The 26,572-nt window shown below is 35.6% G+C and overlaps 5 protein-coding genes, 1 long non-coding RNA gene and 1 other non-coding gene across 11 annotated transcripts; 5 read left to right on the top strand and 2 right to left on the bottom strand.

Annotated features, from left to right (window-relative positions):
* Positions 1-133: 133 nt before the first annotated feature.
* Positions 134-9,350, top strand: LOC129886574 (acyl-CoA hydrolase 2-like). Of its 3 annotated transcripts, XM_055961317.1 has the most exons (17): positions 135-241; positions 369-461; positions 1,526-1,593; positions 1,698-1,779; positions 2,074-2,120; positions 2,231-2,356; positions 3,416-3,493; positions 3,619-3,706; positions 4,562-4,674; positions 5,391-5,453; positions 5,540-5,595; positions 6,008-6,112; positions 6,239-6,295; positions 6,743-6,844; positions 8,698-8,746; positions 8,857-8,925; positions 9,027-9,350. In XM_055961317.1, exons 1-17 carry the CDS (start codon positions 226-228, stop codon positions 9,099-9,101), a joined length of 1,287 nt encoding a protein of 428 aa, XP_055817292.1. In that variant the 5' UTR covers positions 135-225; the 3' UTR covers positions 9,102-9,350. The 3 variants fall into 3 exon arrangements, with proteins under 3 accessions (XP_055817294.1, XP_055817292.1, XP_055817293.1); XM_055961319.1 differs by lacking the exons at positions 6,743-6,844; positions 8,698-8,746; positions 8,857-8,925; positions 9,027-9,350 and adding an exon at positions 6,583-6,707 and having other exon boundaries at positions 134-241; XM_055961318.1 differs by lacking the exons at positions 135-241; positions 369-461; positions 1,526-1,593 and having other exon boundaries at positions 1,699-1,779; positions 2,028-2,120.
* A 647-nt stretch (positions 9,351-9,997) lies between these two features.
* LOC129886575 (F-box/kelch-repeat protein SKIP4) lies at positions 9,998-13,153 on the top strand. The gene is made up of 3 exons (XM_055961320.1): positions 9,998-10,165; positions 11,096-11,655; positions 12,181-13,153. The coding sequence occupies exons 1-3, from the start codon at positions 10,130-10,132 to the stop codon at positions 12,776-12,778; spliced, it is 1,194 nt and encodes a 397-aa protein (XP_055817295.1). The 5' UTR covers positions 9,998-10,129; the 3' UTR covers positions 12,779-13,153.
* A 1,353-nt stretch (positions 13,154-14,506) lies between these two features.
* On the top strand, positions 14,507-14,580 carry TRNAV-CAC (transfer RNA valine (anticodon CAC)). The gene has a single exon. It is a non-coding gene; the product is annotated as a tRNA-Val (tRNA).
* A 78-nt stretch (positions 14,581-14,658) lies between these two features.
* LOC129886576 (riboflavin biosynthesis protein PYRD, chloroplastic-like) lies at positions 14,659-17,893 on the top strand. 3 transcript variants are annotated; one of them, XR_008766226.1, is made up of 4 exons: positions 14,659-15,467; positions 15,980-16,278; positions 16,396-17,174; positions 17,756-17,893. XR_008766226.1 is itself a non-coding variant. In XM_055961322.1 (3 exons), the coding sequence occupies exons 1-3, from the start codon at positions 15,009-15,011 to the stop codon at positions 16,985-16,987; spliced, it is 1,350 nt and encodes a 449-aa protein (XP_055817297.1). In that variant the 5' UTR covers positions 14,659-15,008; the 3' UTR covers positions 16,988-17,332. The 3 variants fall into 3 exon arrangements, 1 of the variants encoding a protein (XP_055817297.1); XR_008766227.1 differs by having other exon boundaries at positions 17,764-17,883; XM_055961322.1 differs by lacking the exon at positions 17,756-17,893 and having other exon boundaries at positions 16,396-17,332.
* Positions 17,894-18,661: 768 nt separating this feature from the next.
* Positions 18,662-21,334, top strand: LOC129886577 (uncharacterized). The gene is made up of 3 exons (XR_008766228.1): positions 18,662-18,832; positions 19,268-19,363; positions 21,130-21,334. It is a non-coding gene; the product is annotated as an uncharacterized LOC129886577 (long non-coding RNA).
* A 196-nt stretch (positions 21,335-21,530) lies between these two features.
* On the bottom strand, positions 21,531-21,854 carry LOC129884038 (uncharacterized). The gene has a single exon (XM_055958414.1). It carries the CDS (start codon positions 21,852-21,854, stop codon positions 21,531-21,533), a length of 324 nt encoding a protein of 107 aa, XP_055814389.1.
* A 2,364-nt stretch (positions 21,855-24,218) lies between these two features.
* On the bottom strand, positions 24,219-26,042 carry LOC129884745 (LIM domain-containing protein PLIM2b-like). The gene is made up of 5 exons (XM_055959030.1): positions 25,725-26,042; positions 25,242-25,341; positions 25,129-25,157; positions 24,935-25,024; positions 24,219-24,677 (listed from the first exon to the last, which is right to left on the bottom strand). Exons 1-5 carry the CDS (start codon positions 25,857-25,859, stop codon positions 24,372-24,374), a joined length of 660 nt encoding a protein of 219 aa, XP_055815005.1. The 5' UTR covers positions 25,860-26,042; the 3' UTR covers positions 24,219-24,371.
* Between the last annotated feature and the right edge of the window lie 530 nt (positions 26,043-26,572).

A 26,572-nucleotide genomic window follows, 5' to 3' on the forward strand; every position in this document is an offset into this window, starting at 1 on the left:
AAAAAAAAATTAAAATCTTAATTTTTCATTTTTGACTAATTTTAAGAATTTTATAACTTAAAATTAGATTAGACAACACGTTGAAAAGCTATAAAGCTAAAAAGGGCTTTAAGCCCATCCGCTCTCTGTCTTTTATGTGTCACACCAAACGTCAGTTTCACTAATGTCACATTTTATTTATTTGAAGACTTGAAAATACCTTTTGCCTCATTTTGCTCTGCAAACATGGATACTGAATCAGGTTTAATCTTTACTTCTTTCGGTGAAGTTTCAGAATTGGAATGAAATTCCGAACTGAAATTGATTGTTTTAAGTTATTTTTTCTTGTTAGGGTTTCTGTAAGAAAATATTCTGATTTTTTTTTGTAGTGATTGAGTTCTTGGGTGAGGTGCCATTGTTGCAGAGGCTACCTAGTTCTTCGCTCAGAAAAATTGCCCAACTCGTCAAGGTTAAACGTTATGGTAAAATTCATTCTTTTTTTTCCTTAGTCCCCATAAATTTAGCTGCTAGTTTTTATTTATTCTGTTCTATGCAAGTATGAGTTTCAGAAGTTACTAAGAACCTGATATTTTGTTTGTTGGATTAACACGACTGTGTATCGGAAATAGCGTCTCTACCTTAGATTTTTAATCTAGGGGTAAAGTCTGCGTAGACACTACCTTCCCCCAGACCCCACTTATGGAGATTAATCATTTGAGTGATCCGTTTATAGTCAATGAATACAGAGGGATTATATCAGGCTTCCAGCTATAGGTTGTTAATTTTTGATAAAGTTTAATAACCAGTTTATACTGGATTTTTCCTTATATCTCTAACAAGACAAGGAAGATTCATCATTTGATTGCTACTTTTTTTCCTCTTTTTTCTGGAGAGTTGGCATATTAAGCCCTTATTGGCTTATTCTAATACTTAGAAGTTAGAAGTGATCATGGGTTGCTTTTCCTTGAGGGGTCTACATTTACTTGAAAAGCTAAAGTTGTTTCTTTTAGTGTATGGTCATAGTCCTCACATAGTTTTCATTTGATGGTAGATCTGTATAGAAAGAAAATATTTGTAGAGGTGAGAATTATGGTCTTTGACATATTTATGTTTTGCAATGTACAAGATATGGAAAAGGAGAAAAAGATTAATAGAACAGGGGTATAAAAAGGCAATAATAGAAAAGGGGTAGCTGGAAAACTGAGGATAGAGGAGTGTCCGTGGTAAATTTTGTTTTCTCGTGAAACAAATTAAGAGGGGAATATCTCTCTTTGGGAGGGAGAACCATTTTTGATAAACTTGGGGCATTTGCTTCTGATCATGTGGCGTATACCAGTTTGAGAATTTGTTTTTTGTGATTGTCTTCTGACCTCACATTGCTAGGCTTGAACAAAACATATCCTGACTATTTCAATTTAATAAGTCTAATAAAAGATATAATAAAATCATGACTGACTACTTTGATAATGATGTTATTTTTCACAAAAAAACGACCATGATTGTCTACTCTCCTCTTTTTTCAAATTATTTTGTATTACCATTGCAGATCGTGGAGATTATATTATCCGCGAAGGAGAAGCTGGGGATGGAATATACTTCATATGGGATGGAGAGGTAATTCTGAGTATTGTTTTTGCTTTGTTGTACTGATTTATGCGAACATTGAACATAAATTATAAGATTGAATTTTTCCATTGTTATGGTAACCTTATTTCCAGGCAGAAGTCTGCGGATTCAGCCAAGCTGATGATGAAAATCGTCCTGAATTCCAGCTGAAACAATTTGATTATTTTGGTCACGGTGAGGTGCTCCTTGTCATCTTCGTTTAATTTTTTGCCTTTCGATTTTCTCTTGATCCCAACTTCCTAAATTAAGGAATCTTTTGAATTGACTATCTTGTCCTGTTATGGACTCTACTCAGTGTTATTACCTTTTGCTGTATAAATATTTTATATGTTGCTTCAGAGTCTAGATTCAGTCATTGCTTCTCTGTAGGCTCTTTTGGCCTCTATTACATTAATAGCACGGTCATGTGCTACTGCTTTTAGACTTTCAGTCTCAAGTGTTGGGTGAAAGGTTCAAGATTTATGGCAGGTTTGGCAACATCTACACAGCCTACTGAGGTGATCGCGTTGTCTAAGGTACTGCCTCTTTCCAACCATGGAACAGTTTCTTTTCCGCAGTTATTCCATGATACCAGGGGATTCTGCATCTAATTTTGTAGTTATGTTCTAACTTTCTCTAATGGCAGCTGATCTGCTTAGTGCTGCCTCATGAGCATAATGATCTGCTCCAGCCCAAATCAATTTGGAATGCAGACAAAGAAAGAGATACATGCGCACTTGTGGAGCACATATTGCACTTGGAGCCTAGAGAGGTATGCTATTTATGCCTTCTGTAACCTATTCGTTGACCTCCTATTCCTTTTACTTCATATGTTGGCCTTAAAGTTTCTGTTCTTTCCTTCTTTATGTTTATTATACTCAGTCATCTATGCTAGTTTATGCACCAATACTTGGGCACGTTTGCTGCCAATGACATGTTATAGCCTTTAACGAAATTTGGGATTTTGATCTCTATTATATTTCTGGCTTTGAAACCCGTACCACTGATTCTCCACACTTGAACATTCTCTCGCTTCTCTTCCTCCCCGTTGAGAGATATGGGTTGCTGATGGTGTTAACTAGTGAGTAGTTCGGTTTGTAAGACGAATGGGTTTCACTTCATATTATCGAGTAGAGACTTAATTGACTTGCATCGGGAATGTACTGCTAATAAGTGGTGTTGATATTCTTAGCTACTTAGGCTAAGAAATGATCCTTTCTCTAATTACTAGGAAAAACTACTATTGAGTTTCTGTTTGTATTTCTTTTTTTCCCAAGAAATAAATTTTATTCAATAAGCTGTAGCACTGAGGAGGTAATGAGTGTATACAGAAAAACTCACTGGACTTGACTCCTCTATGCGGCCAAGGAATCCATGAAGTCCAATGCAAGATATATGTTTGATTTCCACTCAAAGCATCGGTCATTTCTGCTTATCCTATTGTCGGCATGCAAAAGAGGAACTTCTTGGTGCATAGCTGGTGATAATATTTCATTCTTTACCATTGCACATTTAACTCCGAGTCACTTGTCTTTCTTTTGTGGGATCACGGTTCCATTTATTTGATATGCTTTCTATAGCAAACTCTGTTAGATCTTTTAAAGGTTCGATTTGCTTAAGAAATAAGATACTTGTTCTTATGAATGCTTGAGTTTATTCAAGATAATTTGGTAGATCAGGATAATTGCTCTCCTATCACCATGCACTTGCAGATTGTTTTACTTTGGAACATTTCTTTTCTGAAGCATTAATGTTATATTATATCCCCAGTTCAATGTCCCCTTATGAAAGAGGAATATTTGGGAGTTCTAACATAAATGTTCTGCTGAAGGTGAACATTTTCCAAGGTATAACATTGTCAGATGCCCCTGTAGTTGACAATGTGTTTGGAGGTCAGTTTCTTGGGCAGGTAAAATTGAAATCTCCTCTTTCTCCGCCACACCATGGACCACTCATTTTTATTGGAGTTTAACTTCAGATGACTTGGGACCTCTTTGTGAATAATTACTTTATTCTCTATACTCTACTATGCAGGCATTGGCTGCAGCATCAAAAACTGTCGATTTTCTCAAAATTGTTCATAGTTTGCATGCCTACTTCCTTCTTATTGGGGATTCTGACAGTAATTAGCTTTCCTTTATTATTTGTTGCTTTAAGCACTTTATTTTATACCTTTCTAGCGTTTAATGATGCATAACTGCAAATGCTATAGCTGAAATAAACAGCCAATTTAAGCTAATGCTCGTATCTTTGAATTCTCTGGAATCCTGTGCCAGAGCGCACAACTTTATGATTTGATGAAACTAGTTTGTATGTTGGTATGTTTGTTTAAGATAATTATCACATGCAGTCTTTTCATTGTTGGTGTGTGGATGCAACAGTAATGTTAAGCTTTGGGGTCTGCTAGTTCTTGTATGTATCAGCTTGCTGAGCTTTACTTACTACATGAGTTTCTTACTTTCTTCTCTTTTATGGCCACTTCTGTTTGTTGCCAGGATATAAGAATCATCATCCTTCGCAGCAACAACAACAATAACATATCCAGTGTAATCCCACTAGAATCATCATTCTTCACTAGCTGTCCTTAAATATTAGATTCTATATGGTTTCCATGTCGCCATTGCTCTCCTCAAATTATGAGTCTATAATTGGCTAACATGTATTGGACTGAACTACTGAAGTGTTTCCCTGTCTGGACGTTGATGGGTTGTAGGATTTTAAGCTTTCAACGATTTTTGACATACATTTTGTTTATTGACTTACTAAATGATTGCTGTTAGATTGAGGAAAGTTTTCTAATATTGCTAAGTTACTCTGTTACTTTCTCATGTGTTCCAGACTGAGGAGTGTGTTCACTGGGGTATAGAGTATTTGATCCCAGTCAGAACTATCTTTATAAACCTCTTCTTCATGTACCAATGTAAATCTGGTTGACTAAAAACTTGTATCTTACGTAGTCCCACACTTATGATTGTAGTTCCAATCATATATCAAGTTTACCGTGTACGTGATGGAAAGAGCTTTGCTACACGAAGGGTGGATGCAATTCAGAAAGGGAATGTCGTATTCACATTACTAGCTTCATTTCAGGTGATTTATCAGCCTTTCATCAAGTTGGTCACATCTTAGCATGCCCTTTTTTATGGCTTACTTTTGTAATTCAGGCATTCAGAGTAAACATGTTTCCTAAATTTAGATGATTTTCTTTAGCAAGTTGATTAGATTCATGCAAAGGCATGAACTTGCATGCTATGTAATGAGTATTTGTGGTAGAAATACAAATTGTGAAAAAAGCATTCAGGAGAAAGTATCAGCATAGAAAGCATACTTTTGAATGAATTCAACATAACTTGGATTTCTTTTAAATTATTGTTCACTTTCTTCATCTGTGAATACCATGTTGGCATGACATATTGATATTGATTTTTAACCATCAAATCTCACAAAATTATGAAGATAGTTGAAAGTTAGCAAGCTTCACTAGTGAAGACAATTGGATCGGCTCATCAATTTTCAGTCATTTCTGAAATGCTTTGTTCTGCTCGTTTTGATCCTACCATGGAATACCCTATTCTAATCTTTTCCTGGTTCAACTGCTGCCCCCACAAAAACCCTAGACTTACAATGATGATTGGACTTTGATGGATCACTTGTTTTTTGCCTGGAATACTGCAGTAACATTTTGGTCGGATGCAACTTTATGTGACACACTTTTATGCGTTCATTACACCATTATCTTTATAGTGGTTGTTATGTTTGTAATATTTTGCTTAAAATGCATTTAATATTGGTATATAACGTGATAGAAAGAAGAAGATGGATTTGATCACCAGGAAGCAAAAATGCCTAATGTGCCTGATCCAGAAATGGTAATCTTCGTACAATTCCATGAGCTCTGCTATATCTGCAACTGTGCTCCACTTTTCCTTACGCTTTCGTTGAAATCCAATTACAGCTTTTATCACTGGAAGATTTGAGAGAAATGCGCAAGACTGATCCTCGGCTTCCCAGGTCAGACTCTGCCTATGCCATCATTCTATAATGTTTTAAATTTGTTATTATTTGGTGCACACGTATACTATCTGATAATGTATTGTAAACAGTGTGGTGCATAAGCTTTAAAGTATTTTTCTTTAGGAAACCATTTACATTACTGAACTTGTGCCTTTGGAAGTGTAACTTCTCCAGAATGAGCTGTCTTATATCTCTTGAATACTTTGGCTTCAAAGTGGATGTGGTAGTACACGTTTTTTCTTAGTCACGAGTCTCATTAAACAATTCTCTTGGCAAGCCTGATTTATCTGGACATTTTGTATGTCCTGAGATCTGAAAATTAGAAGATGCATACAGCTTTTTTATTCTGTTTGTGGTTACTTATTTTTGGGATCATTGGTTAGGTGATACTAACAGTGAATTTTGACAGGACGTACCGAAATAAGGTTGCTACTGCAAATTTTGTACCCTGGCCAATAGAAATAAGGTTTTGTGAACCTAATAATGCCACTAGTCACACCAAGTCTCCTCCAAGGTTAGTCATGCTTTCAGCTATCAGTTTCCCTTCTGAGGTAGCAACTGTTATTAACCAAACTTAAAGTTCATGTTAGCTTGTATATAGTAGTATCCTCATCATGTTTGTGGCATCTCTTTCCTACAGTTTGAGATATTGGTTCAGAGCAAAAGGAAAACTTTCAGATGACCAGGCTTTACATAGGTAAGCTATCAGTTCTTTCATTTAATTAGCTGAGCTCATAATTAAAAGGAGCAAAGCAGGCAGTTTAGCAGCCTCATCTTATCTCAGCGAGAGACTCTCGTGAGTAGATGTGTTATTGAGCTAGAGAAAGTGTTGTAAAGGACACTTGGGGACTTGGGATGCGCAAATGAACACAAGTTTGTTAGCTGCACTTCTTTGGGTATACTCCCACTTGGGACCATGTATAACTAATATTAGTGCTTCAAAACTGTATATTTTTTTCTTCAAATCATGTTTATTCCTTGTAGGTACATATATATTACCATCAAAAGGGAACATAAAAGAAATTAAAAACAGGAACGTGTGATTTGATTTTAATTTCTTAGCATACAGAAGTTTTTATGTTTATGCAGAATGAGGTCATATTGCAGTCTGCATCTTTTAATGCAATATTTATGCTGCTTGCAGATGTGTTGCAGCATATGCATCAGATCTAATCTTTAATACTGTCAGTCTGAATCCTCATCGAAAGAAGGGTTTGAAGATAGCTAAAGTTAGTCTGGATCATTCGTGAGTTCCAACAACTCTTAGACCATTTTGTTTTTTTCTTTAATGTACCAGCTTTATATTAAGGGGAATATGTCAATGTTTGCCGGAGCAGTTTATATAATTTCTTCGTGAAATGGTTCCCAACTCTTAAACATCAGGCTTTCTTAATTCTTTTGGCCTGTCAAATGTCAAAGTCCAACACCACCCCACCATCCGGGGAATGTCTAACTACATAGACAGATAACTTTGATACATGTTATCTCACTTCTTCTTTTTTCCTTTTCTCCTCCTTTGGGCACGTTGATCCAATTTAAGAAGCTGATTCTTATTTCTTATGTGAGAAATATATAGTTATTAGTTTAAAGGGTGATAAACATGTTGGAAAACTTTAAAAGAATTCATGCTACGCCCCTAAAGCTAATAAGATCTTTTGTCAATACTTGATCGCCAGTTAAATAGTACCCAATATCACAAGTAAATCATTAGACAAAGATATCAATATATAAGAATGATAGAACTGTCATCAAGGGAGTAGGGGAACCAATTGTGGGAGAGAGGAGTGGTGTTAAGCACAAAAAGTAGGAACAAAAAAGCAAGAAAATATTGGCCTGGTGGACGCACACATTTTGGCTGGTATTGCCTCCAGTTATGGAAGCTCTTGAGTCTCTACCAACATCATATAGGCTCTAATACCATTTTAAAATACTTTCCATTGACATGATTACCAGTGTACAAGAATAAGTTTTAGGCTATGTATAATATGGTAGGTATTCAAGCCCTATGCTAATAATAAATGGTCTATTTGATAAAAAAAGAAGTAAATGGTCTATATCCCTTGGGGTACATCTGATAAAACTTGATAAGTAAATGGTCTAATTAAATACAGAATATCCTAAGGTATCCTATAATCTAATCTCAGATGCTTTGTCGGAGATTCCAGATTTGATTGCTAACCATGACATCTGGGTCTGTTCTGGGAGCATTTGCCTCGTGTCGACCGTGAGGCTGTTGCAATATGATGCAACAGATCCGGAACTGCATTTGCGGTCTGGAAGAGAGGAAGGAGGCCCTCCTCCAGGAACGAAGGGAACTAACTGCGCGGCCTATGCTACAGTGAGCCAAAAAGTTGGTTGAGGTTATGAAGTCACTTAGTCGAACTAGAAAACTCTAAAGAAAGGGAGGCTAAGTTTATGCAGTAAGGTCAGCTGGTTATGAAATCACTTCGCCGGTAGTAGCCTCCTTAATTTGTCAAATAGCTTCTTTCCGGCAAAGCTTACCCTTATATGATTATTTTTAAGTATAATGAATTTATAAATTTATGAATCTAGACCCATATTCAATTGATATATATATATATATATATATTGGATAAGTAAGGTGAAATTCTATAAATTTGTTATAACATAAAAGGTATCCTGGTATGAGCATATAATGTTTTAGACTTTTTGTAAGGCACAGAATTGAATTACAAGTTGTAAGTTGTAATAATTTTGAAGGGGAACTACACTTTGGTTGTAGTATACCTGTGGATATATAGAAAGTAAAGATACCATTGTAAAAAAAAAAAAAAAAAAAAAAAAAGGTATGCTGGTATGAACCATTGAGTAGCACAAAAATAATTCTCACAGATTATACAGAAAACTGACCAAGGCCTTCACATTGTAACAATTATGTACACTCTGACATGCTTGTCCAAAAAGTAACAAAATACAATTAAATGTAAGACTAGATGCATTCTCCTTGTCTTAAATAATTCTCGTATTCCTCTCTTTCCATGTTATCACCAAATCATTAGTGTCCTTTTTCTTTAGTTAAAGACAGACATTTGACATGCAAACTGTACTTATTTTTTTGCTTCTGTTTATTTTTCCCAGAATTTGGTTCCACAGACCTTTGAGAGCTGATGATTGGATATTGTTTGTGGTAAGAAGGAAAAGTTAAAAAAACTTGTGATGTGTTTTAAGAATTGTCTTCCTTTTATTAGTGGTTTCCATTACTAGCAGCCTTCATTCTAACTGTTTATCATTTTATAGATGCATAGTCCAACTGCTTATAATGCACGTGGCTTTGTGTCGGGCCAAATGTTTAATAGGAAGGGAGAGGTAAAGTAGTATATCCGAGAAGTGTTAATGTGTGAACTGCCAAAGTCTTTTATGTTGTTGCTTTGTTAATGTGCTTATTGTTAATGCTTTCTGATCTCCAGCTTGTAGTGTCATTGACTCAAGAGGCCTTATTTAGGCCAGCCAGAAAACCACCTGCAGTCCAACCAAAGCTCTAATCCATGTGAGGTCGAATGAACAAAGAGCTCAAATAAGTCCCTATAGAGGTCGCGAAATAGATTAAAGATAGCTGTTTTAATTGTGGAAGAGTCCAGATATGATGTATTAGATTTTACAACTATTGTACAGAACCACCGCGCCATTGTCTCTGTACCTCTCACCTCATTTTTATATATAATCCCGCCAGAAGAGGCATTGCCATTGTTACATTGATTGCTTTAAGTTATAAGTTATTGTTTTATTTACAAGTTTCATCTTCTGCATTCACTATTAGAATAAAAATGTGGCAAATAATGCTTTGATTTCTAAATGCAAATAATCCGTCTATTTCTCTATTTCTTTAGATAACATAGTCCAAGCAAAATTATTTTCAAAAGAAGTTTCTCCAAACGCACAAAGATTTCTTCCCAAAATTATTTTCCAAAAACCAAAACCAAAGGGGTCACGTCCTTATTTCGGAGTGCTCTTTAATATTTAATTTTGTCTTTAATATTTCAAGTAACAAAAAGGTAAGCTGAAAATATCTTTGACCTTGAAAAAGATAAATATAGTATCACCAAAGTTTATATATTATAAAAAAAAGGGCAGTCCGGTGCACTAAAGCTTCTGCTATGCGCATGGTCCGGGGAAGGGCCCGGCCCGACCACAAGGGTCTATTGTACGCATACGCAGCCTTACCTTGCATTTCTGCCAGAGGCTGTTTCCAGGCTTGAACCCGTGACCGATCACATGGTAGCAACTTTACCAGTTACTCCAAGACTCCCCTTCAAAAGTTTATATATTATCTTAAGACATAATAAGTTATGTCCCGTTATTTCTATGTGCCGTTTGAGGCTTCATAACCTACAAGTTATGCCTTATGAATTTTGCCCTAAATTTATATTCCTGTAAATGCGGAATCAACACACAACTCCTACAATTTTATAGTTTCAACCCCAGAAGAATTACAAATTACGTATCTTCCTCCTAAAGAGTTCCTTTCCACTTCTCATACTTTCATCCTTCCTATTTCCTCTGGGATCGTCAAATGCAGTCCTGCAAAGCTGCTCCCAGTATCTCACAGGTCAGTTTTTGCTATTCATTTTTGCTTTTTTGAATTAATTAAGAGGTGAATTGTGGAAGAAATAAAATGTAAATGAAATTTCGTCATCTGATCTATTGGTTTGTATTCAATTTCTGGTCGTAGAATTTGCATATTTTTTTATTAAATCAGGGTTTATTTTGTATAGTTCTGGATCTCTGAATTTGAGGGATCCCAACTCTGAAACTTCTTTTGAATCCATTCGAGACAATTGCTTGCATCTTCGTTTGCTTTAGTGCTGATGATAAAGTTATACTGATCCAAACTTTGTTTTCTCAAGTTTTTGTTTGATTGTTTTCCGAATTTTAGTTAAATTGGTACTAGAGATTTTACAGTATCTCTTGGGTTGACAATGCAAAGATAAGTGTGAGATTATTAAAAAACTTGTAGTTTTAGAGAATGCCTAGTGTATTAATTATTTAATACTGGAGTGAAATGCGCCTAAAAACTGAAGCTTGGGTTTGTTTGGAGAGATCATCATTTGTTTCTGTCTTTTGTTGAATCTTTTTCAAGGCTTGATAGATAATTTGAAGACTAAAGTATTCGGTTATTGGGGAAAAAACAATATACTAAAAAATGTCGAATTAGAATCAACTAGGACAGAAATAAAACATTGGGTCTAACTCTTCTTTGGTGTCAAGGTAATAGCTCAACATTAAGGGATTCATATGTTCAACCCAGCTAGTTTGAGATTGTTGATAGATGGATATAATTTGGTATTTGTGATGATCTTTACTCCTATTTTTTTGGGAAATAAAGGGATACAGTGTGCTTCTGATACTTGTAGTGAATATTTTTCGAGTTCTTGAACTGCAGAAGAAAAAGAATACTGTATATTTCTTTAGCGGTTGGTTTTGGTTAGTGTACAAGACTTGACTGATATTGATTAGCTTGTGGATCTCTGCTTTTTAGGTCTCAGAAACAAACATGAAACCGGTGTATTCTGAATCGGAGAATTTTGTTGAGACAGATAGTAGTAATAACCAGTCTTTGGAGGTTGAGGACAGTGGTTCAGGGAATAATAGTGAGTTGTATCCAGAGGCATCGCGGTTAATTCCTGGGCTTCCTGATGATATTGCACTTTTCTGCTTGGCAAGGGTTCCTCGAAGGTATCATGTGCTTCTGAAGTGTGTGTCAAGAAAATGGAGAGACTTGGTTTGTGGTGAAGAGTGGTACTCCTACAGAAAAAAACATCATCTCCAGGAGAGTTGGATTTATGCCGTAGGCAGAGACAAGTCTGAGCAGCTATGTTGTTATGTTTTGGACCCAACTCGATTAAAAAGGGGATGGAAGCCCATCTTAGGACTTCCACATCGCTGCATAAGGAGAAAAGGTGTAGGCTTTGAAGTGTTAGGGAAGAAACTATTCCTTTTCGGTGGATGTGGCTGGATTGAAGATGCTACTAACGAAGTCTATTGCTATGATGCCGCTATGAATAAGTGGAATCAAGCCGCTTCCTTGGTGGTTCCAAGGTATTTTTCCAAGTTTCTTTCTTGGAAGCATTTTGAGTTCTTGACTCAACCTATTATTTCACTTGCCGATTTATTTTTTGATCTCTTTATGCGTGTATGGCCTTTTTTCCTGATAACATTGTTATTTCACAGAACCTCTATCTGCCACATTTTTGTAGTTCCTTCTAGGATCATTAATCTTTACAGAAACAGATTTGCTATGGAACTTGTAGGTTAGGGCTCGAAAGACATTTAGAGCAGGCATGAGTTGATTGCTTAGTTGCATGAGAAACCCTTTGGCTCCTTTGCTTATTGTGAATTATTCAGTGTGATTATTATGTTTCCTCCCAGGCTGGTGTCTTTCCCTTTTGGTGCATTTATATTGCTCTATAAGTTTTTCATGGTTACTACCAAGCAGCCCCCACCCTTATCTTACTGATGGGCATAAGAATCTTACCATTTACATATTATCATTCAAAATAGCCTTCTTAAACTTCGTTTTTTGGTTGGGCAATACACTAGCTTATCTGAATCTGTTTTTTTCAGGTGCTACTGTGTATCTGAAGTGTTAGATGAAAAAATCTATGCAATTGGGGGCGTAGGATCTAATTCCAGTAATTTACCTTCCTGGGAGACTTACAATGCGGAAACAAGAAGTTGGACTTTGCATGAAAAGCGTAACATTTTCCCTGATATTGAAGATTCTATAGTCTTGGAGGGGAAAATTTATATTCGCGGGGGTTGTTCGCCTCTATCTTCTTTAGTATCTGCATTCGTCTATGAACCATCCAGCAGCACATGGCAGACGGCAGCTTCTGAGTTAGTGTCAGGTTGGCATGGTCCAGCAGTTGTTGTAGATGGGACGCTTTATGTGTTAGATCAGTCTTCAGGTACCCGGTTGATGCTGTGGCAAAAGGATATAAGGGAATGGGTGGCAGTTGGGAGATTGTCACCCCTATTGACAAAGCCTCCCTGTCGGCTTGTGGCCGTGGGGAATAATATCTTTATTATTGGAAAGGGCCTTAGCACCGTCGTTTTTAATGTTGAAAACGCAAGGAACATGGATGGTGTGTTAGTGAGCACTTCCATTCCAAAGTCAATATCTGATGATGATGTAATAAGTTGTAAAGCAATCACAATCTAAGCGTAGGAATATCAAGTGTAACAGCTTGCTGTGACTTGTTAATGTCCTTTACTACCGTCAGTGACACATCTGTTTCGCGTGTGATTCAAATTTTTCAAAGGGCTCCTATTTAGCTGGCTCATGGTCAGGACTCCCTCTGTTGTTATACAAGCAAAATCTGTTAGTGTTCCTGTACTCAATGGATTTCATACCTTGTACACATACTGTTGGATTTCCATTGAGAGCATTCAGGTTTGGTGGGGAATTATCTCCATTTGTATCATACTTGCTTCTTTAAAATGCTTTAGCAATTGACTGAAAGAATCTAGCCGATGACATGTTAACTTTGTAGCATTTAGCAGGGCTATAGATTGTGATGAACTTCATGAATATCATATCAATCAATCAAATAGACTGCTATCTGTTTTATTACGACTTTGCTTCGTGAAACTTACATAGGCAAATTTACCTTACAATAATGGAGTGTGTTTGTCCCCCAAGTGTTACAATGAGAATAATTCAGATGAACTTTGCCGTGGTCTGCTCTGTTTAGCATAACCTAAGCTACATCTACAATACCATACCAATAACTCTCAATAAGTCCGTTTCCTTTTAAAGGCAGGATGGATGACTCCGTTACGCGGTTGTAATTTATCAATCCTTTTCATACATTCCTTCATCCTAGTCAATACAACAGGTATGGCAGAGGCATTCTCCGAAATCTTCTGTTTAAGGACCTGTACTTTCTCAGCTTCTTTTTGCTCCTGTCTAGCTAAAAGGGCAATATTACCAGATTCAATTGGTCCTCCAACATCTGCAAGGAGATCAAGATAACAATTACAAACAAAACAATAAGCTCCTGAATATAGTGAACTGGTAACGTAGGGTAGACTTATTTTGGACTGTTGCGTTAAAATTTTGTACACATGGTTTGATGCTCCTACTTGTGTCACATATTAAACTCTATTGAGAAGATTTGATTAGAATGCATTAAGCACTCACATGGCACGTAACGAGCTTGAACGATAAAAACCTGATATTTAAGTGGAGAAGGATAGAGGGACTGAGCCATTCACGGATAGCTCGCCCTTAGACTCTGTTATCCAAAAAGAAAAGTGCAAGGATAACCACAGTACCATATGCAGAATGATTCAACAAGTTGGAGAAAACACAGACGGAAAGTTCCAAAACGATCAAGATTCCTCTCCGACTGTGTGTTCCTCACATTCATTAAATGATTTAATAGATTCCTGAAGATCAATATTTTAACTTACCCCCTTTCCATGTTAAACTATTCTTATAATCTCAACCTAAAAAGGCCTTATATAGTTTAGACACAAGGAGACACCTGATCCTCTTTCAAAGTCATTCATGACGCCATTCTCCCCAATGTGCTTTGAAAATATTTGGACAATAGGATTTGGCTTACAACACAAACATGGAACCTGAAGAAACTGTTATAGAATCACTAAAACTTAATCTCAATTACCTGATATTCACATGTATAGATGGATCTTTTTGCTTCATTGTCTCCGTGGATTCCAAGAAATTGTAGGTGAATGGGAGACATAATTTTACACCACTTCATGGATTATGATGTCACACCCTCTATGCAAGTTGCAAGTTGAAAACTTCTTGTGAACAAAGTTTGATTTTAGATTGGAAAGCAAAAAATAAAAATAAAAACTACTACATAGCACTATTATTATAGATATATAATTAAAATTACTCTAGCTTGATTGCAAGCAAGTCTGGGTGGTGTAGTCGGTTATCACGCTAGTCTCACACACTAGAGGTCCCCGGTTCGAACCCGGGCTCAGACAATCTTTTACTTGATTTAAGTTTGCCTCTTTTATTTTATATTTTACAGCAAGCAATCACTAACCTAGTTTAATCAAGAAAATATATAGCAAAAATTTGTAAATACTATAAGAATTATGCACGAGAAAGAGCAAGTCTAATTATTTTTTCTATTTTCTGTAACTGGAGATTCTCATGAGTCTTGCAGTCCTGAGCAATTTCAAGAACCAAACGCTAGAAATTGGAATGGAAGCTTGCGGTTGATTTCTTATACTTTCGGATTTCTCTTTCTTGCCTCAATCTGTGTGGCTTCTGCAAATTTTGCTGCCTGTGGACTTACGGTTAGTTTGCCTTTTACGAGCCATTGAGAATCTAAGGGATATATTTATACAGATTTCAGTATAAGTGCTCTTCCTCCTATCCTATCAACTCACTGTCGAATTGGGTGAAAATGTACTGCTGCCCACTCTCCCCTTTAAAACAGACTCCTTATCCATCTGCTCATTTTCTTTCTCCACACACAAGTAAAAATCAACCAAAAGAATTGATTTTTGTTTCAACAACATATCTTGGGTTTTGTAATGCAAGGCAAAGGGTGTCCTTTTCTCTAATTAGTTTACGAAATGAACCAAGGGAATCAGTTTCTACTTTGAGACTAAATTATGGGTTCCATCCTGCAACCAAAAGGGTATCTGTTTCACTCACTAGTTTGGGAAATGGTGATCGTTTGGTTAATGTCAGGTGTGGAATGTCTCAGGATGATGGGTTTTATATAAGAAGGTGTGTGGATATTGCTAGGAAAGCAGTTGGGCATACCAGTCCTAATCCTATGGTTGGCTGTGTAATTGTTAAGGATGGGAAGATTGTTGGTGAAGGTTTTCATCCAAAAGCTGGCCAACCACATGCTGAGGTAAGTCGACCATGAGGTTCACTTACTGCCTGTATCTCCATTTGGCTATTGTTTGATTTCATTCTTGAATTGATATTGCGCGCTTTTGACATTCTATAACTGAGGGAACTAAAATGATGTTTGGGTAGTAGTTTTTAAGTTAAATTTCTTGGTTTGGGAGCATAATTCAAATGGTTCAACTACTCATATATTGCATGTTAGCTCAATATTTCGGCCTTTCTCCATTTCATAGTAAATTTTCTAATAAGGAAAGAACAGAAGAGAATAGACTAGGGATTTGAGGAAACAAATATATTTTAACCTGAATATTGAGTATTAAATTAATAAATATATGTGACAAGACATGTCTTCGATTCCATGAACTGGAAAGGGAACTTGACACTTTTGTCTGTCCTGAGTTTTCTACGAGTTGAACCTCGTTTATATTTTACTTTAATTTAATGAGGAGCTGTAGATAGTGAGTCTGTAAAAATTGTTGTGTTAAATGCTTAAAACATGAAGTGTTAATGTAGGTTTTTGCACTCCGAGAAGCTGGTGATTTAGCAGAAAACGCAACAGCCTTTGTGAGCTTGGAGCCATGTAATCATTATGGAAGAACTCCACCATGCACTGAGGCATTAATCAAGGCCAAAGTGAAAAAGGTGGTTGTCGGGATGGTGGATCCAAATCCTATCGTAGCTTCAACTGGTGTAAGTAGATTAAGAGATGCAGGAATTGAAGTGATCACAGGTGTTGAGGAAGAGCTCTGCAGGAAGCTTAATGAAGCTTATATACATCAAATGTTGACCGGAAAGCCATTTGTCACACTCAGGTATAAATTTGATCTTCCCACAATTGTTGCAAATTGCAAAACCATGATTCAGGATCACATCATTCAGTGTGAGTATATCAGTTTCTCGATTACCCAATAATTAATCTGTAACAACAGGTACTCTCTCTCAGTTGATGGTGATCTCTCTGATCAGCTGGGTGCAGAAGTCACAGAGTCTGGTGGATACTACTCAAAATTGTTACAGGAATATGATGCAGTTGTTGTTTCTTCCTTCTTGCTGTCAACAAAGCATTCTGTTCTTTCATCTAAAGAACCAGGAGCAAAGCAACCTCTTCAGATGGTATTAGCAAAAAGTTCAGGTTCACTACAACTCCCTGCTGTTACAACGGCATCATCTAAAACTATAATCTTCAGTGATGAGGAGATTGTTGTGGAGCCTGAAGCAAGTCAAAGAGGGATAGAGATAGTAGTTTTGGATAGGATGAATTTAACAGCTATCCTTGAACATTGCAAGCGTCAAGGACTGTGCAGTGTGATGCTGGACTTGAGAGGAAACTCCGCAGAATTTGAGGAAATCTTGCAAGAGGGTTTAGGACAAAATTTGTTTCAGAAGGTAATTGTGGAAGTGTTGCCAATTTTAGGTGCAAGTTGTAAAGAGGCTTTCAAATATATGCAGCAAAACCGAAGGCTGAAGAGTTTAACATCGAGGACCTTAGGCGAAAGTATTCTGCTGGAAGGGTATTTCTAAGTGGATGGAAGATTTTATAATGATGGTGAATTGGTGATCATACAAGGGTATCTTCCGCTTATCACTGAAACTGCAACAAGTCTACAAGCATATCAAAGTTACATTCCTGCCTCTAAAAGAGGAAACTTGATTTCTGGACCAATGCTACTTTATTCATGTCACTTGGCACTATACTGAAAGGTCCATGGTGAGATCAATCTTCTCTTGTCAATGTTGTAGAACTGACTCTGCTTTGTACTAGAGTCTTAGCCCATTCAAGTTTTAAGACAAACATGTAATGTTGCTTTCCATTGTTGCATTTCAATTGACAATAAAGTTGTATGTGCATTTTGATCTTCACTTTCATTTGATCATGTGATGAACTTGTTAATTGCTAATCCATTACTTCAACTAAAGTGTCACAAACAGTGGATCCAAGCACCATTTTCAATGAGTTTATCAAGTTCCAAATCAGGCATTTGAAAGAACCAACAAGAAATACACTCCTCTCTAACCTCTACTGAAAAACCATGCCTTCTTAAATCTTCTGAGATGAGGGAATTTTATTTTTTAATCAAGACACCGATGCAGGCACAAACTCCGTCGAGAAAGACGAAAGGGCTTTGTTTTATGATTGCTTTCGACAATTCCTTCCTTGGCTCAAATATTTGGGAAAATAATGGACAGTATTTGAGTCAAAGTTGAAAAGATCATTTGAAGTTGAAGCTGAAGTTGAGATTGTTTGTGGATTTTCAAATAGCGTAACTAATTTATATTTTTAAATCCAAGATCGACAGTTCTTGAGGTTGCAAGTTCAGAGAATCTGTAGAAGAGTTTAAAGCAGCCACACACACAATCCGAAACGTTCCTCTTCTTCCTAAGAAGAAAAGACACATCCTGACATAGCCCAGTTGACATAGCCCAGTTGCAGATTTCCCCTCATTACAGGAGCAATGTGTGTTAGAGAACTTTGACCTTATGTTATCAAGCTATCAAGGTACATTAGAAAATTATAGTTCTTGCTGTTATTTTGTTTAATTTCTGGTTTGCCAAATAGATTCCCTTGAAATTGAGTTTTGTGATTTCATTTTTTAAATTTATGTGATTCCATTTTTCAAATTTGCATTTTACTTTTCATGGTTCTTTGGCATTAGATATGTTTTCTCCAATGTTCTGAGTATGAATTTCTTTTATTGTTTTGTTTAGTGCTGCAACCATCTTGGGAAAAAAAATGGCCTTGTCATTGAGGGATTTGATGAGTAAAATAATTTTTAGCAGTAAGTTTCAGCATTGTAGCAGGAAACTATCACATTAGCATTGCAATATCTTAACAGACAAATATCTACCTATCTTGGAACCATTATGGCCCTTATGCAGAGGAATAGATATAGAGGATACATTTTGCACACCCTAAATATTGATTGATGTAGTTGGCGCTTATTGTTTTTCCTCTGTTGATTGATGTAGTAGACATAACACCTAATAACTAACACTTAGGCACTTTATAGCTCTATTCTCTGTATGGTCTGTGTCAGTAGTGCTTTTTAGCAGCCAAAAGTGGTGACATGAATACCTAATACCTCTCCTTGTTCTGTATCTTTGTTCTATACATCTTCAAAACTGGAAGAGAATGAATTGTGGTTGTCTTGCAAAATTTTGAAATGTTGGGATAAAAAAAAGAAAAGGACAGACAAATACTTTCTGTGTGGTCTAGTATATCCATTTGTCTATGGTACAAACAAGCATTGACTGGAAACCCCAAAGTGAGAAGGAAAGGGATTACCAATGAAGTTTTAATGTGCATCCTCTATTCTGAATTTTCAGCCCTTGTCTATTGCCTGTTGTTCCTCTCATTTTGACAATCAGGTAAAGCATACATGTGCCAAGTGTACTACCCTTTTCCTTTCCTTCCAAAAGATTCTGTGACACCAGTACTTAAGAGCAGTTAAGAGTTCCTGACTTGATATACATGAGTGTAATACAGGAACATTAGTGCCAGATTCTTCTTTCAACACGGAACTGGCTTACGTAATTTTTTCTCCAAAACCAACCACTGCCGGATAAATGCGTTATTTTACTCTTTATACAATGAGGTGCCTTCCTTAAAGCATGCAGGAAGTGCTAAAACATGCAGCAGAAAATAGGAAAACCGCAATAAACTAATTTCAGAGTCTGTGGTAGGCCAAAGTCTGAAAAGAAAATAACCCTAAAAAGTGTTTCATATCAAGTTTCTCGAGTATTAGTGTAGTTTGAGTTATTTCTGGAAGATATTTTTAAAATTCAGAAATTGTTTTTAATCAGTTGATCATTGGCTCAACTCTTGTGGAGAAGTTGAAGGATTTTGTGTCAGCTAAAACTTTTGTAAGAGGAGATCATCCAGTATTCTTGCTTTCTCTGGTGAGACAACTATTTTTTTTTTTTGGTATTGTCACAGATTGACTTTTGCATTTGTGCTTTTTGTACTTTGTATGAATTGCGCTGTTAATTAGTTTCTTGTTTAATCAATCAGTACAAGTTTGATATGAAAGACATGAAAATTATGCTCCCAAGTACTTATTTTCTGGTTCCACTTTTATCTCTGACTGACCTTGGAGCGTCTCTGGCATTTGCTTTCTGTTTGTTGTATTGTTCTATGTATTTCACTAAGACTACCATTTTGATTTCCTTCTAATCATTCTATTTATTACTTTTTGTATGGTGCATATTTGATCTAGCATTCAGATGAATTTACTGGATAACTACTGCTCTTTTATAACGACGTCAATAAATACTGCATAGCAGTTGCAAAATATCAACATCTACTGCATTAAGGTGCTATTTATTAGAGAAGTTCATTATCTTGTATGAAGGAGCAACAAAAAGAACTCAAATGTTTAACATTCAGTAAACAGAGATGGATTTCCAAAGTATTTTCACTTATTTTGCTGCCACCTATTCTGCTGTGACATATAAATTAGTAGATAGTGCTCACCACCTTCAATCTTCATTTGCTTGTGAAGGAACTTGAATTTATATATTACCAGTTTTACCACCTCCAATCTTCATTTGCTTGTGATAGAACCTGAATCTGTGCATTACCAGTTTTTTAAGGTTGAACTTGAACTTGGTAAAACACTTTGAAACTCGACTAAAATGAAAGGGACTCTTCTATTAAGCATTTTACGAACTGACACAATTAAGGTAAAGCTTGGTTTAATTCGTGTTTTCTAGAGTTGATGCCTCTCCCAAGTTTGGCTTTGGTTTATTCGGATTTAATCTTCCAGAGTCCAGAGTTGATTCTCCTGATGGATCTTCTAAATATCTCGCTCTCGAGCACGGTATTTTTCCATGTCAATGATGGAGAACAATCAACTGTAACGACCTGTTCCCGTCATTGTGGATAGGCCAATGGGGGAGGAATTTGGGCCAAAAAACTTTTGAGCAGTAACATAGAAATTTTAAGCCTAGGTCAGACTTGGACGGAATTTGAGTCAGGTGAGGTCTAGGATGATCCGGTAATGGATGGGGGATTTAATTATGAGCTTGATCATTGGAGTTGATACCCAAGACGATAAGGAGTCTGTACGGCTTTACGGAATCAAATTCAGGCTAGTAGAACTCCTGGAATTGATCTTGGCGTGGAAGGATTGTTTTAGAACGTCAAGTTTTGAGGGTGTGTTGCGAAATGGAGGTTTGGGACACAAATCCCGAGTCTGTTTCAGTGCAACCTGCCACGTCGGAATTATTCTCTCCATGTCGGGGCCGCTATAGCGGGCTAATTTAGGAGTAATTTTTGCATGTTTGTTTTGCTTTGTTAAACTTTCTTGAGTTTATGAGAACTCAGCTTTTAAAGACTATTTATTTTAATTTGTTTCCACATCTTAAAATGCCTGTTTGGCCTATAGTATGCTTAGTTAGAGTGTAGTATCGGTTCTCCCACCGAAGGGTTAGTTTAGTGTCAATCACGACGGGTCGGATTGTGAAACCTTTTTCATAATAAGATGATTTATATATATATATATATATATATATATATATATATATATATATATATATATATATATATATACACATACACTCGTACATTAATTAGCTATTTGTACAAGAATATGTATTTGGTGGTGGAATATTTGACACTGCAAACAATGCTTCCAGTTTTGATCCTTTTTGTTTTTAAATTGCAGTAAGAGTTTTTACTGAACTCGTGAATATTGGAACCGGATCATGCAATGCTACCCATCACTTCAAGGTTCAAACTAGTTTTCGTTTGGCGGAATGACCTGGGAGACCCTTATATTTGGCTCCGTTTGTTAGTTATGTCAATGACTTTACTACAGCCTTAATATCAAATTACTCCATTAATTATACACACAATTATCCCAAATAACCCCCTGGAATAATATTATCACTTCAGTACTGATACTACTAGACTAGAGGCAAATATTTATCTAAACCATTATATATAAATTCATAATTGGTAGCATGATATATATATAAAAATTAAGAATATATTGATAGTTTTGAGTAACGATGTTTAACTTTATCAAATTAATAAGTAGCTAATTATACGTCAACATCCACTAGACTACAGGAACTCAAATTCATCAAGATTGATACGGTTTATTTCATGATGATCTCCTTCAACATTCTTTGATATTCCATTCTTCATAACGTTATCATCCCTTTCCAATAAAGCAAGGAACTCGTCTTCTCCCTCCATTATATTCTTCTCCTGGCCATCAATGTCGTCTTCTTCTTCCAATACCGAATTCATAAATTCATCAACTTCAACCTCACTCATCATCATATTCTCATGTTTTTCCAATTTTTCCTCCTCCTTAATCTTACAAATTACAAAATTCTTATTTTTAATTTTCTTCTTAATATCCGCAACAGAATATTCAGTCATCGTACCCAATAAGTCTTACCTTTATTATCAAACACTTGATTGGCTGGGTCTTTTGTCTTCCATGTGCCCTCCTCCCCAACACTTGGCTTAAATCTGCCTTTTCTTTCTTCAACTGCGTAATGAAGTAACGTGTGTTGCCCTCAAAAATCTGTCATGGCTCCTTTTCCCCGTAAAGATCAACTAGATCCATCACTTCATCTTGCTCAGAAAGTGGCTCATCTATCGCAATATGTTTAGACTTGCAATAAATGGGTTTGATCGTTTATATATTTCTGGAGTTTTATTGTACGTAGGATCGAATAGTGGCTTTTCTAAACATTTTCATTGTCCACAAGGCCTCTTCAAGGATATTGTGATATTTCTTTTCCATCTTGAATTCAAGAATACTTTGTGTTCTGACTTTCAATGGGCGGAGGCGAAAAATAGAAAATTATTGATTTGACACATTATAAAGGCAGATATAATAGAGATAGGGAAGGGGAGCCTTGGAGTAACTGGTAAAGTTGCTGCCATGTGACCAGGAGGTCACGGGTTCAAGCCTTGGAAACAGCCTCTGGCAGAAATGCAAGGTAAGGCTGCGTACAACAGACCCTTGTGGTCGGGCCCTTCCCCGGACCCTGCGCATAGCGGGAGCTTAAATGCACCGGGCTGCCCTTTATTTATATAATAGAGATAGGAAAGATTATGATCAGTTCTTGACTCAATATATATGCAGTAGTGTTAGTTACAATCCAACTAAGAAGAACATAAACACAAACAAGATTATGTAGTGAAGTAGAAAATTTAGTTAAATTGTATGCTAGATATCTTCAAAGAAACTCAAACTCCTATTATAAACATGATAGGGTTGTAACTCAAATTCATGATAGGGTTCTAACTCAAATTCTCACCACCACCACTGGGGTGGAAGGGAGTTTCCAACCCCCTTCACAAAAAATTTACATCATGTATATAAGATTTGTGTTATTTTCATGTATGTATATATCATATATTTATTGTGGTTGACTTTTTCACGTGTTCACTTTTTCAAAAAATTCTCTTGATGAAACTTTTGTGCCGCCACGCGCAGTAACATGTAACACCCCTCAAAACAAGTTATGTTAGATATGACTTTTGAGCACAGTCTCACAGCAAAATATGTTTTAGAAAGAGATTTTGAGCTTAATCTCACTTATGATTCAAATAGATAAGATGGTTTTCATACCTATGAGCATTATATGAATATATGTCATTTTGGGAGGACTATTTAGTATCGAGAGGACTCGAATTTAGAAAATTCAAGTTCCATAACTACGTGCCATCTTAGATTTATGTTTTGCCACTTTGTCGGTTGACCTTCAGGCTCTGAGAGACTCAGATTAGTTGATTCACATAGATAGATAGGTATACTCTAGCAAGGTATAGGACAACCCTTCTAACTGGGATTGTAAGTTGGACATCATGAGCTCACATGGTGTATGTCGGTTATAAGAAACTTCCCTATTTTATGCACTCCTTATGATATGCTCTTCACGTATTATGGTCATTTTAGTATGCTATTTTATGTATATGTTTATGCAAGATTTCTGAAATAAACTCATCTCTATATACGCTTTGAAAGAAGATTTTGATGATAGTTAAGCATGAACTTTAACTGTTTTCTTTTCAAGTTCTCTCACTATAGTATGACTTTTGAAAATCTTGTTCCACCATTTCCTTTATGATATGTTATACGAGTATGTTGGTTCTCATTTCATACTTAATACATTTCACGTACTGATGCATACTCCTTCTGTGATGCATTCTTTTATGATATAGATTTTGACGCTCATTCTCAGACATGTGGCTAGTGAGGTTGCGGCAGTTCTCAGTCAGCAATTAGTGAGTCCTCCTTATTCGGGGGCTTTATGGAGTAGTTTTAATTAGTTCTCTTGCTAAGTAATAGTAATTGGGGGCTATGTCCCGACAAACTTATTTCTTTAATTGAGATACTAGAGACTTGTTTCAGACATTAGTTTTCAGTCTTCATGGATATTTTATCTTTCTAATTAAACCTATTATGCAAATGTTTCACCTTCAACTTAGTTTTCTTATGATATGTTTTGAGGTGTTATGCCAAGGGTTAATTTGAGATCATTCGTAGTTCTAAGTACCGTGTCTCGACTAGGGTGTAGACTCGGATCGTGACATAATATACGCTATAATTATAATTTGTACGCTAAGTATCACAAATAAATATAATTCATAAAAACTTAAAAGACTATATAATTAATGTGAAAATACACAACATTGCATAAAATGTATATATATATATATATATATTAACAAAGGAATATTATATCCAGACAATAAAATTTAATTAATTACATATGAGGGGTTGCCTTGGATAAATATATAAACAAATGGGGAAAATTGAATATATGATAAACACAAACATTTTAGGGATCAAAATAGATAGAAGGATCAATTGATCCAATAAAGGGATAAAATTTAACTAACCGTAATTATAGTTAGGGGAGAGAGGGTACTTTTTTTATATTATGATTGTTCCTGTGATTCCTCTGCATTTTCAGGCTCCTTATTATCATTATTCTCTTCTGTTGATGTATTTTCAACATCACTATTGTCATCATCATTTAGTGGTGTTACAGCAGCACTATTCTTTTTGTTATTAGCAGCTTTGAGGACATGTTGGTAATTTCCTTTCTCCATAAAGAGCTGAGCAAAATGGTGTTTGCAATATAGGTTTCCATCAAGAGATGCATATGTTGCATGGGTAAGTGCACAACCTCCATGTGCACACTTGAAACATGACTTGTGGAATGATTCTCCTTCCATTGTCACCTATATTGAGATAGTCATTTTGTACACTAACAATATATTAGGGTTATAAATTCACTTATAACAATATATATGTAAACCTAATATAATATTATGTAACACGTTATAGAAAAAATAACTTGATTCACAAAGCATTTTGTATTCACAGGAGGTCTACGTACGGAAGAGACATATTCTAAGGTTTGTATAATGTAGATAGTGTATCTTAACGTGAGTATTAATCACTGATTCACTAATTACTGAATGGTTTAATTTTGTACCTTTTCAAGTGGGTAAACAGTTTTGTCGCAAGCAGCACATTTATCTTGGGTTCCAGAGAACATAGCTGAGAGTTTGCTTGGAGCCCTTATCTGCACAAAATATATTATTAATTGTTAGCTAAAAAAAATAATTTATAACTGTTTTATTCTTTTAAATTAAAATTGAAATGTGTAGTTGTGACTTGTGAACGTACCAATGAATTTTGCCTCTCAGACTTAGCTGCTGAAATGTTAATAATGTAGATTATTAGTAGAAATTAAGATAAAAAGAGAAAATTAAATTATTATTTTTAAAAGGATGTCTTACGATTCTGAAAATTCTTGCTAAAATTTCCAGATTCCTTAAAAAGCTGTTCGAAATGAGTCTTGCAGTAGAGGATTCCATCCATAGAAGAGTAGTTGCTCATCTGCCAAAAATAAAATAAAAAAATATCCAAATTATCAAATATAAATTATACATAAATGAAACAACAGAAATAAGATATACAATTAATAATAAAAATTTAGAATTGTGATCGATTTTTGTTTCGGGGAAGGGGAGGGCAAGGCCTAGCGAAATCAGAAATTTAGTCAAGTGTGTTCAAAATTTAATATGTAATTTTTGATCTATATATGCAATATAATTTTTCGATTAAAGGTATTCAACTTATTACCATTCAATCTATGTAGCTCGTGAGGACAGAGACTGGATCAACTGACCGAACTTAGATATATATATATATATATATTTTGAATTTCATTATGACCTAGAATAAAAAAGTAAATATTTAAAGAAAATAGGGATACATACCACAAGAGTGCCTTTGCAGTGGCTACATTTGAAGCATGATTTATGATAAGTAACACCATCAGCAGACAACAAATCAACAAAATAAACAGTTTTATCACAAGCTGAGCATTTATCCAATGTTCCTGTGAATGCCATTATTGTATATCTTTTTTTATATAAAATAAATAAATAAATTATTATATTTACAGAAGCCTGAAAATCTTCAATCTCAATAACTATTCAGAGTTAGAAATATGGCAGAGAAAAAAAAAAGAATTTGTACAACAAAAAGTTATTCTGCCTTGTTTATATTCTAACCTGTTTTGTTATTGAGATTAAAGAAACAAAAAAGGCACCCTCTCTATCTCAGTTTTTGTAACAGAGAAATTTTGAGTTACTTTTTCATGTGGAAAACAATTACTATAACCCCATAATTCAATGACACGTGATTGGGAGATCCAAATAATAGGACTTCAAATTTTTATTTTATTTCTTTGCCTCTCAAATAGGATGGATGTAATTATCTTGGATTTGAGTGAAATTAGGCTCTAATATGACTCTTTCTCATCACAAATTTAAATTTTTATCATTTTACGAGTATTTACTCTCTACTTTTTTTTCTGAAAATATTTCTCTCAAGTCGAGGTCTATGAAAACAGTTTTTCTATCGGTCCCTACAAAGACAGAGGTAAGGTACACTCGACCTCCTCTAATCTCAATTGTGGGATTACAATATGTGTATATGAGCCCGTTTGGATGGGCTTTAAGTTGGTTTTTATAAGCCCCTTTTTAGCTTTTGGATGTGTTTGCCTAATGCTAACTTTAAGTCATAAAGTTCTTAAATTCAGTCAAAAATGAAAAGTTAGGAT

Source organism: Solanum dulcamara, chromosome 4, assembly GCF_947179165.1.
Source record: "Solanum dulcamara chromosome 4, daSolDulc1.2, whole genome shotgun sequence".
Taxonomy (NCBI): domain Eukaryota; kingdom Viridiplantae; phylum Streptophyta; class Magnoliopsida; order Solanales; family Solanaceae; genus Solanum; species Solanum dulcamara.